At 41.7% G+C, this 15229-nt stretch overlaps 1 protein-coding gene across 2 annotated transcripts in view; it reads left to right on the plus strand.

Moving 5' to 3' along the window:
- The first annotated feature begins 10149 nt into the window (after positions 1-10149).
- Positions 10150-15229, plus strand: part of TTC27 (tetratricopeptide repeat domain 27) — an 89858-nt gene continuing 84778 nt past the window's right edge. For both annotated transcript variants that reach the window (XM_083350121.1, XM_083350122.1), the window contains exons 1-2: positions 10150-10375; positions 12802-12982. In XM_083350121.1, the coding sequence (XP_083206247.1) occupies positions 10285-10375; positions 12802-12982 (272 nt within the window). In that variant the 5' untranslated portion in view covers positions 10150-10284. The remainder of the gene's footprint in view (positions 10376-12801; positions 12983-15229) is intronic.

Here is a 15229-nt window from a genome sequence, read left to right on the forward strand (position 1 = left end):
CAAATTTTCTGTCAAAAACTCTAGATGGGAATGAAGGTCAGAAATTACTGTCCCTGGCAAAAAGCCAGCTTTGTTGACATTCTGCCAACTTACATCAATCAATCTTTATTTGTCCTTTTTGACAGACGAAAGAAAGACAGGAAAGATGTCAAGGGCCTCCTCCTGTTGATAGGGAGATGACTTTGTATTAAATGAGAGCATCTGAAGGTTGGCTGTCTGGTATCATTGACTAATGAGCCATATATTCACGGGGGGGGGGGGGAAGGGGAAGGGGTGGAACACAACAGAGGTCACAGACTCTTCTAAGAGAGCCCTTTGTGAAAACTGAGTCCTTGGGAAATGAGGAAAGCTGAATCAAAAGAGACACTTGGAGCTTAGTAAAATGTGTTGCTGTTTTATTACTGAGCTATAGAACTTTATTTCCCCCACTCACCTAAATTGTTTTTGAAGTTTTGTCCAGAAGGCAAGAGTATATTGCTTTCATGGATAAATTATGTACTGTTATCTCTTTAAAAAAAATTACTGTTTTTTTTAACCGTTATCAACAAAGCTCAATATATAATTTTGCTTGGGTCTAGGAATGTGGACTTTTTGCTTCAATGTCATCATTTTTCCTGCAAGACACAATGTTCTCAGTTCAAGATTACTTGGTCACCATTGGGGGGGGGGGTTACCCTGTGTTCCTTCTGGAAATTTTATCCTTAATATGAACAAAAGCTGCATTGTAATTCAGAGGTCCTCAACCCCCAGTTCGTGGACTGGTACCGGGCCGCGGCATCCAGCAACCAGTCTGCACAGACAAGTAAAGCCCTAACTGTGGGATGCAGGCAGCACACAAAACCACGCACCCTCCAGTCCATGGGAAAACCTCTCTCCACAGAACCGGTCCCTCGTGCCCAAAAAGTTGGGGACCTCTGTTCTAATTGATCAGTGAAACTGCCTTGGGACTAAAAGCTTCAAACAGTACTGTATTTTCTGCCAGAGGCCCAGCTTTTTATGATAAGCTTATTGGTCATTTTATCATGAAATGTTTCAGAAGTCATCCTGCTCACTGATTTTATTTTATTTTTTTATGAAAATAAGATTATAATAAATCTGAGATGTTAGATAAGATGGGTTACAATGGCTCAATGATTGATTGACTGATTTTGTGATCCATATAATCATTGTTTTGTTTTCATTTTTCTGGTGCATCTAAAATATCGACAGAAAATTTCATGATATGTTTGCTTAGAAAAAGTTACTGAAAGGTAGCCTGGCTACTTCGGTCCTCTACTACAAAACATCATTTCATAGCCTCGACAGTGATAGATCCTTATTTTCTCTAACTTCACTTAATTCACTTGGAATAGCTAATCTCAACTAGTATTCAAGTAAGAAATTCTAGCTTCTCTGTAATATTTGCTTTCTTTATCAATACCATGCACAAATAAAGCATAAATCAAGCAAACAGCAAGCACACATGCCTTTTGAATGAGATGGGATGGATTTCTTTACATAGAGATTGAGCATTGCAAAAGAGTTTAATTCCTCTTTTAATCCTCGTCTCTTTCTCCTTTATCTGTCACAATTTTTTTTACTCTCGTTATTCTTTTGCAATTTTATGTCACAATTTTTATTACTATTATTGCATTATTCTGTATTTCTTTGCATTTGCTTGACATCGGTTTCCATTCTTTAGTTGGGAAGGATTTGGGGTGACACCTTCCAAGCTTTGATAGCTCTCCTGGTCAAAACCTTGTCAGATATACTGTAACCCATTAGATTCATAGTCAACTAATTAGCTAATAAATTTGCCAGGTCTAACATGAAATCTAAGTAGATTTAAAGACCACAAGATAGGAGGAAGACACATATTAAATGTGCACATCTAGACCCAACTCTACACTAAGTATAATGATAATGTAATGTCCGACTCACTTGTGCAATAGAAGAGCTTGACAATGCAGGCAAGCTCTGTCATTGTGATTTATCGTTTTACCATGTTGCTTGAAACCAATCACTCTGAACAATATGACCAACTTCTCTGTCAGTTTCTAAAGATCTACCTAGATCATCTAAGGTTCATCTGGTTTTATCATCCTCCTCAACTCACTGTTCGGCTAATATGGTTCAGAGTTGGACTAATGACTGTAAGTTGTTTTCTGTTAAATTTGCCTATCATTTGGTTGGATTATCACCAAATGCTTTTTCTTAGAGATTTTCTACATTAGATGCTCTAGTATTCTCATCCAAATTGAACTCTGCAGGTGGTACATCCTTTCACAGTATGTTATAAGAGCTTTTTGTTCTATCTTTGGTGCCAAGTGAAGCTTTTTTATTTTTTCCAGTCTTTCAGATTTGATATGGTTACATTGAATGTAATGAATTTGTTGTTGAATTTCACTTATTGTTTATGGTCTTTTGAATAATCAAGTAATGGTCTGCATTATTTTAATTATTATTATTTTATTGTTTAAGGTCCACATTTGTGCTGAACATTATCTGTTAATTCTGTTCTTAATTCAGTTAATTCTGTTCTTAATTCTGGTTTTTAAATGAACAAATTAGACATTATTTAATTAATTTCTTTATTCTTGGTTATTTTGAGTTTTTTTAAAATTAAGTGCAAAGAAGTGATGCCGGGATCTGATGGAGAATCCAAAGAATGGTTGGATCCCTGGACAGCATTTGGAATGGAGCACCGATCCATTTACCAGATAGATAACAGTGGCAATGCACAAAGTGAGGGGCATAGCAGTGGATCTCCAAAGGCTACCGATGGCCTGATTACCTGTCCTATAGAATAATGTGGTGCTGCATCTTGAATTGAATCAGGAGGGCTTGATACCTCCTTGTGGGGAAGATCTGGGTGCCCTTGCATTAAAGGTCACCATTCTGGAAATTTATTTGCCTGGGATTCCTGAATTTATCAATAATGAAAGCAGATGGGACTTCCAAAAAATGGTATTGGACTGGTTGTGGAAGGTTTAGGTTGGCAGTTGCCAGTGGGGTGCTAGCTATGGATTACAAGCTCCATAATCAGACCTTATGGTAGAGGGTCTCTGTGCCATTGAAATCACTCTGGAGACTGGCTTGCAAAAGCATGATTCCATTTGCTTGGCCTTTTAATACCATCTGGAACTGCAATTTGATTGAGACTCTGGAATAAGGGGGTGTCTGGAGCACTGACTAGACTGCACAAGAGCAGCTTCACCCCCGCACAGATCCATTGCAGCTTCTTAGTTTACCAAGGAACCTATGGAGATGAAGCAGCAGAAGTATTGCTGGAGGAAAACTGTTGGGCAGACACAGGTAAGAGCACATATTCAAGCCTATATAGGACAATTCAAGCAGCAAAAAAGATCTGCTTGCTGCTCTTATTTCATCTACTGAATGTTGCCCAGCAGGTCTTCTGTTGAAGAGAAACATGATTGCTAAGACCATCTGAAAGCTGTTGGAATGAATTTTCACAGCAATTTGTTGGATAAAATGGTCAGATGCAAGAGGAGTTTGATTCCAGCTGGACAGTATCAATGAAACCTCTGAAGTGTCAGCTTTTTCTAGTTGGATCTCTGCCTCTCCTGTAAGGTGCAAACAGGTTAGACTTGATCAATAATGAATGCTTTTTGAGTGAGTGTTCCTCTCTCCCATAAAAAAGTGATGTCATGCTCCTGATTCAAGAAGCTTTTCTTGATTTTTGGATACCGTTAGATCTGCTTCCAACTTTCTTCTCTAACAAAGATTGTAGAGAGGGCAGTGGCTCTCCAAATCCAGAGAGGAAGTAGATTATTTGAACCCATGGTTGTCAGGTTTTAGGAAAGTGTATAGCATAGAAACTGCATCAGTTACATTTGCATATGACCAATAGAGAGACTGGAAGTGGAGCCTGCAACTCTTTCTATTCTCCTTTTCAGTGGCTTGCAATGTCATCAACCATGGTAAGCTTGTAGGGATTTAGGTGGTGGTGATAGGTATTGTCTTGCAGATTCTCCTGTTTCCTGAAGGGACAGCTTCAGTTCGCTATGGGAATGAGGATCCACCTGGAGACTTCTACTTTGTGAAATGCTTCCGACATCTGTCCTATCTCCAATTCTCTTAATAAATACATGACACTGCTAGGGGAGGTCATTCATCAGTACAGGATTCAGTACCACCAGTATTGGTCCCAGGTCAAACTTGTGATGTGGTAGAAGTGCTGGTCTAGTGCTAGGGAACTGTCAAGATCTAGATGGGAAAGAACAGATTCAGACAAACCTTCCAAGACAGAGTGGCTGTGTTTGTGGGCCAAACAACTACAGAGAAATACCATTTTGGGTTCTGAATGGAGGTCTATTCCCTCTTTCATGAATGGTTAATAATTTAGGGGCATACCCAGACACATAGCTCCTGTTTGATGAGTAAGTATAAGTACATCTTTTGGTAACTGCTAATAATTACACATTACTCCCAATTGGATTATTGTACTCTATATGTTGCTGCCTTGAGGAACATGTGGAAGCTACAGCTGGTACAGAAGTAGCCTGGCAGTGATGGGAATATCCCAGTATAACAGAATGACCTGGCTGGTTCAGGAGCTGCACTGGTTGCCAGTTGGCTTCTATGTATAATTCAAGGTGCTGATTAAATTTTAAGGTCCTGCATAGCTCTGGATCTGGTTATCTAAAAGACATCATTTGTCGTATATTCATCTGCCAGATTGAAGAGGGTCAAATGCTTCCAAGTTCCATCTTTGCGAGACTGGCATCTGATGGGATGACATTAAGGCGCTTTCATGTTTTTCTGAAAGTAAGAGATATGCAGGACTCTGGAAGCAGAGATATTTGGAGAGGTGGGATCAAATGATTAAAGCTTCATTGCACCATCACAATTCTTTTTGTAAGCCTGTCACTGCCAGGCTCTAAAAAAAAAAAGAAACCCAGAAAGACATGCTGAGGTTCTTCTAAGCAGCTTTCTTTATTGTTCCTCACCTATAGACAGAAATCCTGTCAAAGTAAAATAGATTACTTTTACATCATTAAACTTATACTCCGAGAACTTCTAGGGAGGAGATGTCTTGACTCTTTTTCTCTCACACAATTTCACTGTCTTTTGCCCCTCTGGGATGCACTTCCTCCCTCCTAGAATCTGGACTACATTCTACCACAGCCATAACACATGTACCAAAAGAGGTGGAGCAGTGGCCCAACACTGCTTTTGTCACTTTGATGAAAACATCAGACGCTGCGGATGCCTCTGTATTGGAAGGTTCTGTTACTGTACGTGTGCTAAAATTGCTACCTAGAAAAAAGCCACAATTCAATGCTGAGTTCACCTGATTTAAATTAACTGATTTCAGTTGGCTCAAGCTGTAGAGCTTTAAGGTGGTTTTTAATATCCAGTTCTTGCAACAATAATGTTTCCCCTGGCCACATGTAACAGATGCTCTGATTCCTTTGTCCCTATGAGACCTTCCTTTGGTAATGGAGAGGGAGTCGGGGTAGAGAATAATTATGCTCTTTTATGCTGTCTCCAAAGACAGGAGATGGAGTGTTATAGCCTTTCCAAATACCAACTCCTGGTGAGGGCTGGCTGAATTTTCCTGCCTGAGGCAAAAAACAAGATGTACATACAACTGCAGAAGCAGGTCAGACAGGCGTTTGAACAGGGCTCAACACTGAAAAATATGAACAAGGTTTGGAATTAAAACAGGCCCCATGCTGCATTCAGACAGTTCTGTTTTCCTAATTTCTCATCACCAGTAGCTGCTTTACAGCATCTGCAAGAGTAGATCTGCCATCTATATTACGGTAGTAAACTGATCCATGGATGCCTAGCAGCCAAGCAGACTGATTACATTTCTCATTATAACTGATTTCAAATTGTATATCCAAGATAGAAAAGACCAATAAATCATAAGAAATTTAGTTTAAGCAGCTGCAGTATGAAAATTTTTGTTCAGAATTACTTCTTTCATCTGTGATCTCTGAGAAATCGTAAATACAGTATATGGCCAGGTGACTGAAAAAAGCAAATATTTCTATTTTCAAAAATGGGAAGAACCCCCCAAATCCAGATAATTGAAGCTGGTTAGCTTCGTATTAATATCACTCATCTTGAAGCAAACTATTAAACAGTCAATTTTTGAGTATTAAAAAAAGAATGTAGTACCTGGCAAGAGCCAGTATCAAAAATAAATTATGGCAAACTAATATGAACTCTTATAACAGAATGAATATTTAACTGATCATCAGAATGCAGTAGACCATAGAGCAGACATGTCAAACACAAGGCCCGGGGGCTGGATCCGGCCCGCAAAGTGGTTTCATGTGGCCCGCGAACCCATCCTGGAAACAATGAGGGAACGGCCCCTGCTGCCTTGGCCCCGGCCAGCCGGGGGCCAATGTACAATTTCGTGGTGGCCATCTATGCTGAAAGAGCCTTGGTGGAGCAGTGGGCTAATGCCTCCTTAAGTAACACCAGCTGCCTGCAATTAGTGCAGGTTCGCATCCCACCAGGCTCAAGGTTGACTCAGCCTTCCATCCTTCCGAGGTAGGTAAAATGAGGACCCAGATTGTTGGGGGCAATTAAGCTGACTTTGTAATAATGCCGCTTGGGGTGTGTGTGAAAGCCCTAACAAGCAGGCATATACATAGAATGAAGGCTACTGCTAAGCTTGTAAGCCGCCCTGAGTCTTCGGAGAAGGGCGGGATATAAATGGAATTAAAATAAATAAATAAATAAATAAATAAAATACATTCAGTCTTAGCTCCACAAGGCTGTCTGCAAACAGCGAGGGACCAGCCCCTGCTCCATCGGCACTGCCCTCTGGGCGCACACTGGGGAGGTATCACCCTTTTGTGAGGAATGAAGAAATGCACCATCACCTGGAAGTGGCCAGCACATGACCCTGCCTACTTCGGGCAGGCTAGGGGCTGGGCAGCGTTGCGCTTCTCTTCAGATTCATGCCACCCGGCTCAGCCTCTCGGCACTGTGTGGAGAGTGCCCCGCTGCCTGCCAAAATCAGGCAGGCTCGGGGCTGGGCAGCATTGCACAGGCAACATTGACTCTCATGCTGCTCATGGCATCCCCTCCCCAAGAGCCCACCAAGCTGGATATGTGAAGTAGGTGAGGGACATGTGCTGGCCACTTCCAGGCGATGGTGCATTTCTTCATTCCTCACGAAGGATGACACTTCCCCAACTGCGTTTCTTGCCTGTTTTTCTCCCTCCCTCATCTCAAATATTTTCCCACCACACTTGGAAGGAAGGAAGGAAGGAAGGAAGGAAGGAAGGAAGGAAGGAAGGAGAGGGAGGGAGGGTCTCAGGAAAGTCCTGCCTTAGACCTTCCCTGCTGCCCTTTCACCATCCCCTTGCCCCCTCCTCCTGGCCTATCTTGGGGGGTCTCCCATCCTATTGCTAAGGAAACTTTGGATACAAAGCCAGGTCTCTTCACATGGAGAGGGAGTGGGCTTCCCTCTCAACTCTGCCCTCGTACCCATCATGAGCAACCTGGCTAAGGAGAGCAAGCACAGCAGCAGCAGCCTTGAGGAGGAGGTAAATGCAGCTGGGTGCCCCCTTGGGGAAGTGGGGCTGGGCTTAGTGCCATGGGTGCTTGAGGGCTGGGCTGGGCATTTGAACTCCGTGCCACCGTCCAGCCCCCCCTGCATGGCCTGAGAGAAACAGTGAGGCTCCTCCAGTGGACCATGCCTTGGCACTTGCCCCAATCCTATCTCCTTCTGCCAGAGACTCTCAGATCTGTCCCACTCCTGCCCAGGCCCCCACAGGCACCCTTGACGCGAATGATGTAGAGCTGGCCATGCCCACCCAGTAGGCCACACTCACTCCAGCCACGCCCACCCACTAGGCTGTGCCCACCCTGGCCACACACACCCAGCCCCCCAAGGGCAACCACAATGCTGATGTGGCCCTCAATGAAATTGAGTTTGACTCCCCTGCCATAGAGTGACACAGCATACCCTTGTTTTCAGCAAAATATTCAACAAAATCTCCCATGAGATCCTAGTAAAGAAGACAATAAAAAGTGGGCTGCATTATGCTACCATTAAGGGCATTGTGCCTAGTGTGCATACAACGTCATGTCAAGGTGAAGAGTAGCATCAAATAAGGCTTCTTTCAAGGACCTACGCTGTTCAACATTCATAAATTGTTTGGATGAGGCTTAGAAAATATGATTATCTACTCTGCAGGACAGAGAAAGAGAGAAAGATGCTAACAAATAACCACAGAGAAAATTATCAAGATTCAGGAGGATATTTACATTTTGGTAAGAAAATTAAAATCAAGAGATTGGGGTCAGAGGAATTGCACTGGGCAGCAGTACATGTGAAAACAATCTGGTGCCTTAGTGGATCATGAGCCAAAAACATAGTGCAGCTACTGACAATGCAAATTCAAATCTTTGATTGCATCAACAAATGTACGTCAAGACCAGAAATTATAATTCCCCTCTATTCAATGTTAGATTGCACCCAGGATATTGTGTCCAGTTCTGTTTAGGAAGGACATTGACAAATGACAATATATCCAACGCAGAGCAGTCAATGTGATAAGGGCCCAAAACACACAAACAAACAAAAATTGAGGAATGGTTGAAGGCATATAAGGTATGTTTAGTCTGAAAAGGAGGAGACTACAGGGAGACATGATCACTTCTGAAGAATCTAAAAGGCTGACATATAGAGGATGGGGCAGAATTGTTCAGTTGTTGCAGAAGATAAGAAGTAATGAGCTTAAAGAACAAGAAGACAGGTTTTGGCTGGACCTCAGAAAAAAAGTTAATGGTAAGAGCTGTTCAACAATGAAAGAGAAGGGAAGAGATTGATTTTTTTTGGTGCTTAAATAGAGGTTGGATACTCATCTGTAAGAGGATAGTGTAGCAATAATTTCTCACTGGGCAGTAATTGGAACAAATGATCTCCATGATCCCTTCCAAATCTTACATGTTATAATTCTGTTATTTATTTTTATCCCACCTTTATTATTTTTCATAAATACTAGACTCCTTTCTCCTCCCATCTACTTCACAACAGCCCTGTGAGGTAGGTTGGGCTGAGAGAGAGTAACTGGCCAGGGTCACCCAGGTGGCTTTCATAGGTAAAGGGGAACTCACCGTCTCCTGCTTTCTAGTCTTGTTGCCTTAATCACTGGACCAAACTGGCTCTCATTGAGAGGCTTGAGAAAAATAACCCAGAATAGGTGAACACATTTCATTCCCTTAAGCTTAACTATAACTCGGTTGCTTCAGATTTTGTGTGCATGGGAGGACTTTCCCACTGATATTAGCAAGATTCACTGGACAGTATGATGGGTGGCGTATATTAAATAAACCCACTGGAGCCTTTCTCTTGAACTGAAGACATTTCCCATCAAGTAACTGCTACTTTTGGCTATCACATATTTCTGTTAGAAAAACAATACAGCAGAGCACTTGGGACAGATATTATACAGCATTAAGTTACTGCTGTTGATTTTAGTTATATTTTTAGAACGACAACAAACGAGAGAGGCTGGCCCTCAATGCAGCGGTAACAAGCTCCAATGTATTCCTTTTAGCGGGACACAAATACCCCAAGCAGAATACCCTGAGTTGTTTAGGGCTGGGGAGCTGCGTGTGTGTGTGTGTGTGTGTGTGTGTGTGTGTGTGTGTGTGTGTAGTGTATACACACATATCAACTGCACTAATATATCAAGAAGGCAGAAGCAGATATAAAGCAGTGTTTCCCTACCTTAGGAACTTGAAGATGCGTGGACTTCAACTCCCAGAATTCCCCAGCCAGCATAGCTGGCTGGGGAATTCTGGGAGTTGAAGTCCACGCATCTTCAAGTTCCTAAGGTTGGGAAACGCTGATATAAAGCATAAATTGGGTAGGGGCGGGAAGCAAAGGACGTGGCAAGAGAAATAGCACCGCAGGGCTGTCTAAACGAGGGCAGGAATCGCCGGCCTTCAAGCGACAGCGCGGCTCCAGAGCAGGACGCCCCGCTTCCTGGGAGTCCGTGGTCCCCGGGAGGTTCAGGCGCGCCTTTCTTTCGGAGGAAACACGCCCGAGCCAGTCGGTCCAAAGCGGCGCAAAAGCCCGCAAGCCGGACCGGAAAGCTCTTCCGCCAGGACTGTGTGTCCGCTCGGGGTTTGCTACGCAGGGGCCTCCTTCTCCCAGGGAGCTTAGCGCGGCTCGGAATGGCGGCTCCCAGCAGCCGCTCTCCGCACATGGGTTTTTGCCTCGCGTAGGGAAAAGCAGGCGCTTTCTCTCCTCCCCCGCCCCACCCAGCGGCCCTTTTTCCCTTTCCAGGCGTCGAATACGAGAACATGCGGGCGCTGGAGCGGGTGTTACTGAGGGGCTTCCCCAGCGCGGCGGAATCCCCGCGGTGGAAACAGAGCGAGGCGGCTTCGGCGGCAGGTAAGCCAGGTCGGGCGCCTTCCTTGCTGCTCGCGCTGCCTTGCTTGCTTACCGCGCTGGCTCTCGGCAGCTTCCCTGGATTTGGGAAGAAGGTAGGGCGGGCCTTTCTTCTTCCCATTCCTCCTCAAACCCCCCCCTCCCTTCCTTTTCCTCTTTCCCTAATAATACCTCTTTGGGTTTCGATGCAGCGGGCAGAGAAAACGCGCCTGCCGAGGAAAGACGTTTCTGTGGTTTCTTAGAAGTCAGCTAATCCCTCGGGAAAACTAATCCCCCTGAAAGTTGGGAAGGTTTACAGAGGTAGAGCGGGGATGGGGATAGGTGCCGGGCAGGTAAGGGTCTGGTTTGGCGACTCTAGCTATGGTAGACAGGCACTCTGCTCATTTCACAGCGTGATGTTTTCTTTCCAAGTATATACTAGAGGCCATTCCATTGCAGCATATGTTGGAAAGATACATATAAAGAAAAATAGATATGTATACTATTCCAGTACATACTGGAGGCTATTCCATTCCAGTATATGTTGGCACGTCCCATATATATATATGTATGTATGTGTGTGTGTGTATGTGTGTGTGTGTGTGTGTGTGTATATTATATATATATGTGTGTGTGTGTGTGTGTGTGTATGTGTCTGTGTATATATGATGATGATGACAGATGGGATTCCGTCGAAACGTTGCTCCTACACCTTTAGTTCTACGCGGGGGAAAAACCCGAATGACCAAAGATCCATATATATATATATATATATATATAAAAGAGAGAAAGAACCCGTGGCTCAGGAAGTTAAAACACTGCCTGATATATAATCAGCCCAGGTTCGAATCTCAGATAAAGGGTATGACTAACTGATGAGAACATAAAGAGTTCGAAATGATCATCTTAGCCTCCCAAATTCTTTATTAGCAATTTGAATAATTTGCATATATATATATATATATATATATATATATATACACACACACACACACACACACACACACATACATACACACACAAACACACACCACACACACACACACACACACACACACACACACACATATATATAGACAGACACACAACACATACTGGAGGCTATTCCATTCCAATAAATATTAAATATTATTATATATTAAAGAAAAATAGAAATATATTCTATTCCAGTATACAGTGGAGGCTGTTCCATCCAAGGCCAAGCCGATCAGGGTGGGTACCACTTTCTCTTTTCCCTTCCTCCTCCCATAAAGAAGACAATTCATCTGCCAAAGCCTCAGTGACTAATATAATTGTCATGTTGAGGTTTCTAAACCCAGAGAACAACGCCCTCCTTTTTTTTGCTGCACTTATTAAGTACATAATAATGCCTTTTGACTTTGTATTTAACATTTCTCTTCCTCTTACTGATTCTGTGATATCAATCCAAACTTTCTTCTTGATTCTTCTTGAGTGAGACAAGTGTATTCATTTCAGTTCTAATAGATCATAAACTCTCTTCGGCTGGACACCATATACTGATGGGATTGGAGTTGTCATATTAGGTAAAGGTTCCCCCACACATGCATGCTAGTCGTTTCCAACTCTAGGGGCCAGTGCTCATCTCCGTTTCAAAGCTGAAGAGCCAGTGCTTGTCCGAGGACGTCTCTGTGGTCATGTGGCTGGCATGACTAGACGCCAAAGGCGCACGGAACGTTGTTACCTTCCCACCGTAGTGGTCCCTATTTTTCTACTTGCATTTTTACGTGCTTTCGAACTGCTAGGTTGGCAGAAGCTGGGACGAGTAACAGGCGCTCACTCTGTTACACGACACTCAGGATTCAACCCGCCAAACTGCCGACCTTCTGATCGACAAGCTCAGCGTCCTAACCCACTGAGCCACCGTGTCCCTTGTTGTCATATTTAGGGTGGCCAATTTACAGTACCCTTTACTTCTGCACCAACTCTGAAGACAATAATTGGATCCCAGGGTGCATTTCTAATGTATTTTTGCTTTTATGGTGTAAACTTTCTCATCTATACTTTTTCCAGAGCTCTAGTATTGGCAGACCTATATTATTATTGTGTTTGATTATATGATTATTGCTTATATTGAAGATTTTCCTCTCTACTTTATAGGGGGCGGGGCCCCCCTGAAATAATGCAACTTGGAAAAAAACATTAATTGCAAAAATATTTAAGAACAAATGAGATGGTGTAAGATTCATTAGACTCCTTGATATTTATGGATGCTCTTGTTTATCAACTACTTCCTTTTTGGTTTAGTACTTATTCAGTAAATATGGGATAAAATTTAAATATGACTAGTTTTATAATAGAGTTGATAAGAATGGACATTTTTGAGAACTGTATATAATTCTTTTTCCTGTTGGGAAATGTCCAAATCTCAAATAACCATGTAAAATACAGGACACATATAAGTCACTCACTCTAATTACTTTAATTTTTAGAAAGTGGATCATTATTGCAGTTGTTGTTGGAAGGGAACTACGAGTCCATCTTTCTAAGTAAAGCAATCCAGAATGTTTTCACCGTATCTTCAGGAAAAGGGAACACCATCGAAAGCTACTTGGAAAAGCAAATACAAGCTTACCTGGATGGTTCTTCAGCAGACATTGATTCCATTGAAAGGTAAATAGTTGTGGAAAGAGAATAATACTTTGCTTGCATCTGAACCACAACACATCCCCCCAATGCCCAATTTCAAATGATCTCACAAACTATTCACTGTGTGTTTATGGAGGTTCTCAATCATCCAGTCATGGTTGTCCCAAAAGTGCTTTTCCAAAAAGCAACTGGACTGTCTTGGTTTTTTTTCTTCTTCAGAACTGAAGAAGCTTCTTGGATGAGAAGCGAAACATTTTCAAGGTAAAAAACAAAGTCCAGTTTCCTTTTAGAAAAGCACCTATGGGACATTCAGAATGTGTATTATAAGTATTGTGTTCAATGTTGTTTTTTATTGGTTTCAGCTATAATGTGGGAATAGCTTATTCCATCCCTGTTGTTACTATAGTGATGAAAAATATAATATGCCAAGGAGTTAGCTTCATGGGATGAATTAGGACATGCACTTTTAAGATTTGCCATAACAGAAAATTGTGTTTGCTTTATCTGCTCACAGTAGGCTTCCTATCTTGCTTTTTCCTTTGTTCTTCCATTTACTATCCTGAGTTTCAGGAAAATTTTTGAAAAGAGATATACTACTCCATGTTCATATCTTCACATTTGACTGGAAACTGCTCGCAAACTTCCGTAATGTGGGGTTTCTGAGTTTTGTGCCTTTTCAGTTACTATATCCATTTCTTGGTATTTGCCCAGACTGTAGTACATGTAATTAAAATACCATTGAATAAACAAACATTCCTTGTTTATACTTCTTAATATTGTGTGTTCAGTTTTTGGTTTGGGCTTGATAGTTCACCTGTAACATTACTGAAATAAATGAAGATGCATTTCCCTTTAGCTTCATTCTGCTGTTTTTCAGTTAGCCATTCTTGTACATTCAAGCCTCTGTTCTCGCCAAAACAAAAATTCTCCTCAAAGATAGATGTTTTGCCTGGGTTCATACATGACATCAAGACATAATTTGTTTAATCATGGTTTATTAAATGTCTCATAATACGTTTCACAGTAAGTCAAAACTAAGTGTGATATGAATTTAGCTTGTCAAATTAGTATTTGGTGGTTTAATGATTTGAATGAATTGTAGTAATTATAGTCACTTGAGATATTAATCTTATGTCTGAAAGTACCCTTAAGGGAGATTTAGATATGAGGTGTGTTGTCTTCACACATTTTTAAGGGTTCCTTTTATGCCTTACCTAGTGGCATAATATTTTAATTTAATTCACCATTCTGATTTAGTAGTTCTTGGTGGAGTACCACAAAGAAAGGCATATGAAAATATTGCCAATTCTGAAATTCTAAATTTAATTTATCATTTTTCATTTCATAATAGACTATAGTCTAATGAGATACATGCACAGAGTTAGGATTGCTCTAAAATTCCAAATGTAATAAATATTGTGGCAGTGCAATGATTCCAAACTTATTGACACGTCTAACCCCACCTTCCAGCTTAACCTCCTCTTCTTCTTCATTAATTAGTGAAAGACAGACTTCAATTTCCTTGATATAGCCAAAATAATTGTTGGCTTTTCTAGTACTTCTGAAATTTTAGGAAATTGAATTCTTTGTAATTAATAAACTGTATCCATGGAGACATGAATGGAGGCCAGAAGAGATGTCTCCTCAAGCCATTCTCAGCAATCAGGACACTTAAAATGAAACCATGTTAAAGAGGAACATTGACGTTGCTTATTGTAAGATGGCTGGGAAAGACACAAATGAAGATCACATGACCCATTGACACTGCAACCTTCATAAATACATGCCAGTTGCTAAGCACCCAAATATCGATCATGTGATTATAGGATGTTGTAACAGCTATAAATGCAAGTACCAGTCGTAAGTCACTTTTTCAGTGCCATTGTAACTTCAAATGGTCGCTAAATGCTGGTGATGACCTATAAAGCCCTAAATTAGTGCAGGTTCGCATCCCACCAGGCTCAAGGTTGACTCAGCCTTCCATCCTTCCGAGGTGGGTAAAATGAGGACCCAGATTGTTGGGGGCAATAAGCTGACTTTGTAATAATGCCGCTTGGGGTGTGTGTGAAAGCCCTAACAAGCAGGCATATACATAGAATGAAAGCTACTGCTAAGCTTGTAAGCCGCCCTGAGTCTTCGGAGAAGGGCGGGATATAAATGTAATAAAAATAAAATAAAATAAATAAATAAATAAATAAATAAATAAATAAATAAATAAATAATAAATAATAAAATAAATGGCTTGGGTCCGGGATATTTGAGGGAACACCT

The sequence above is a fragment of the Vipera ursinii genome, assembly GCF_947247035.1.
Source record: "Vipera ursinii genome assembly, chromosome: 1".
NCBI classification, from domain to species: Eukaryota; Metazoa; Chordata; class Lepidosauria; order Squamata; family Viperidae; genus Vipera; species Vipera ursinii.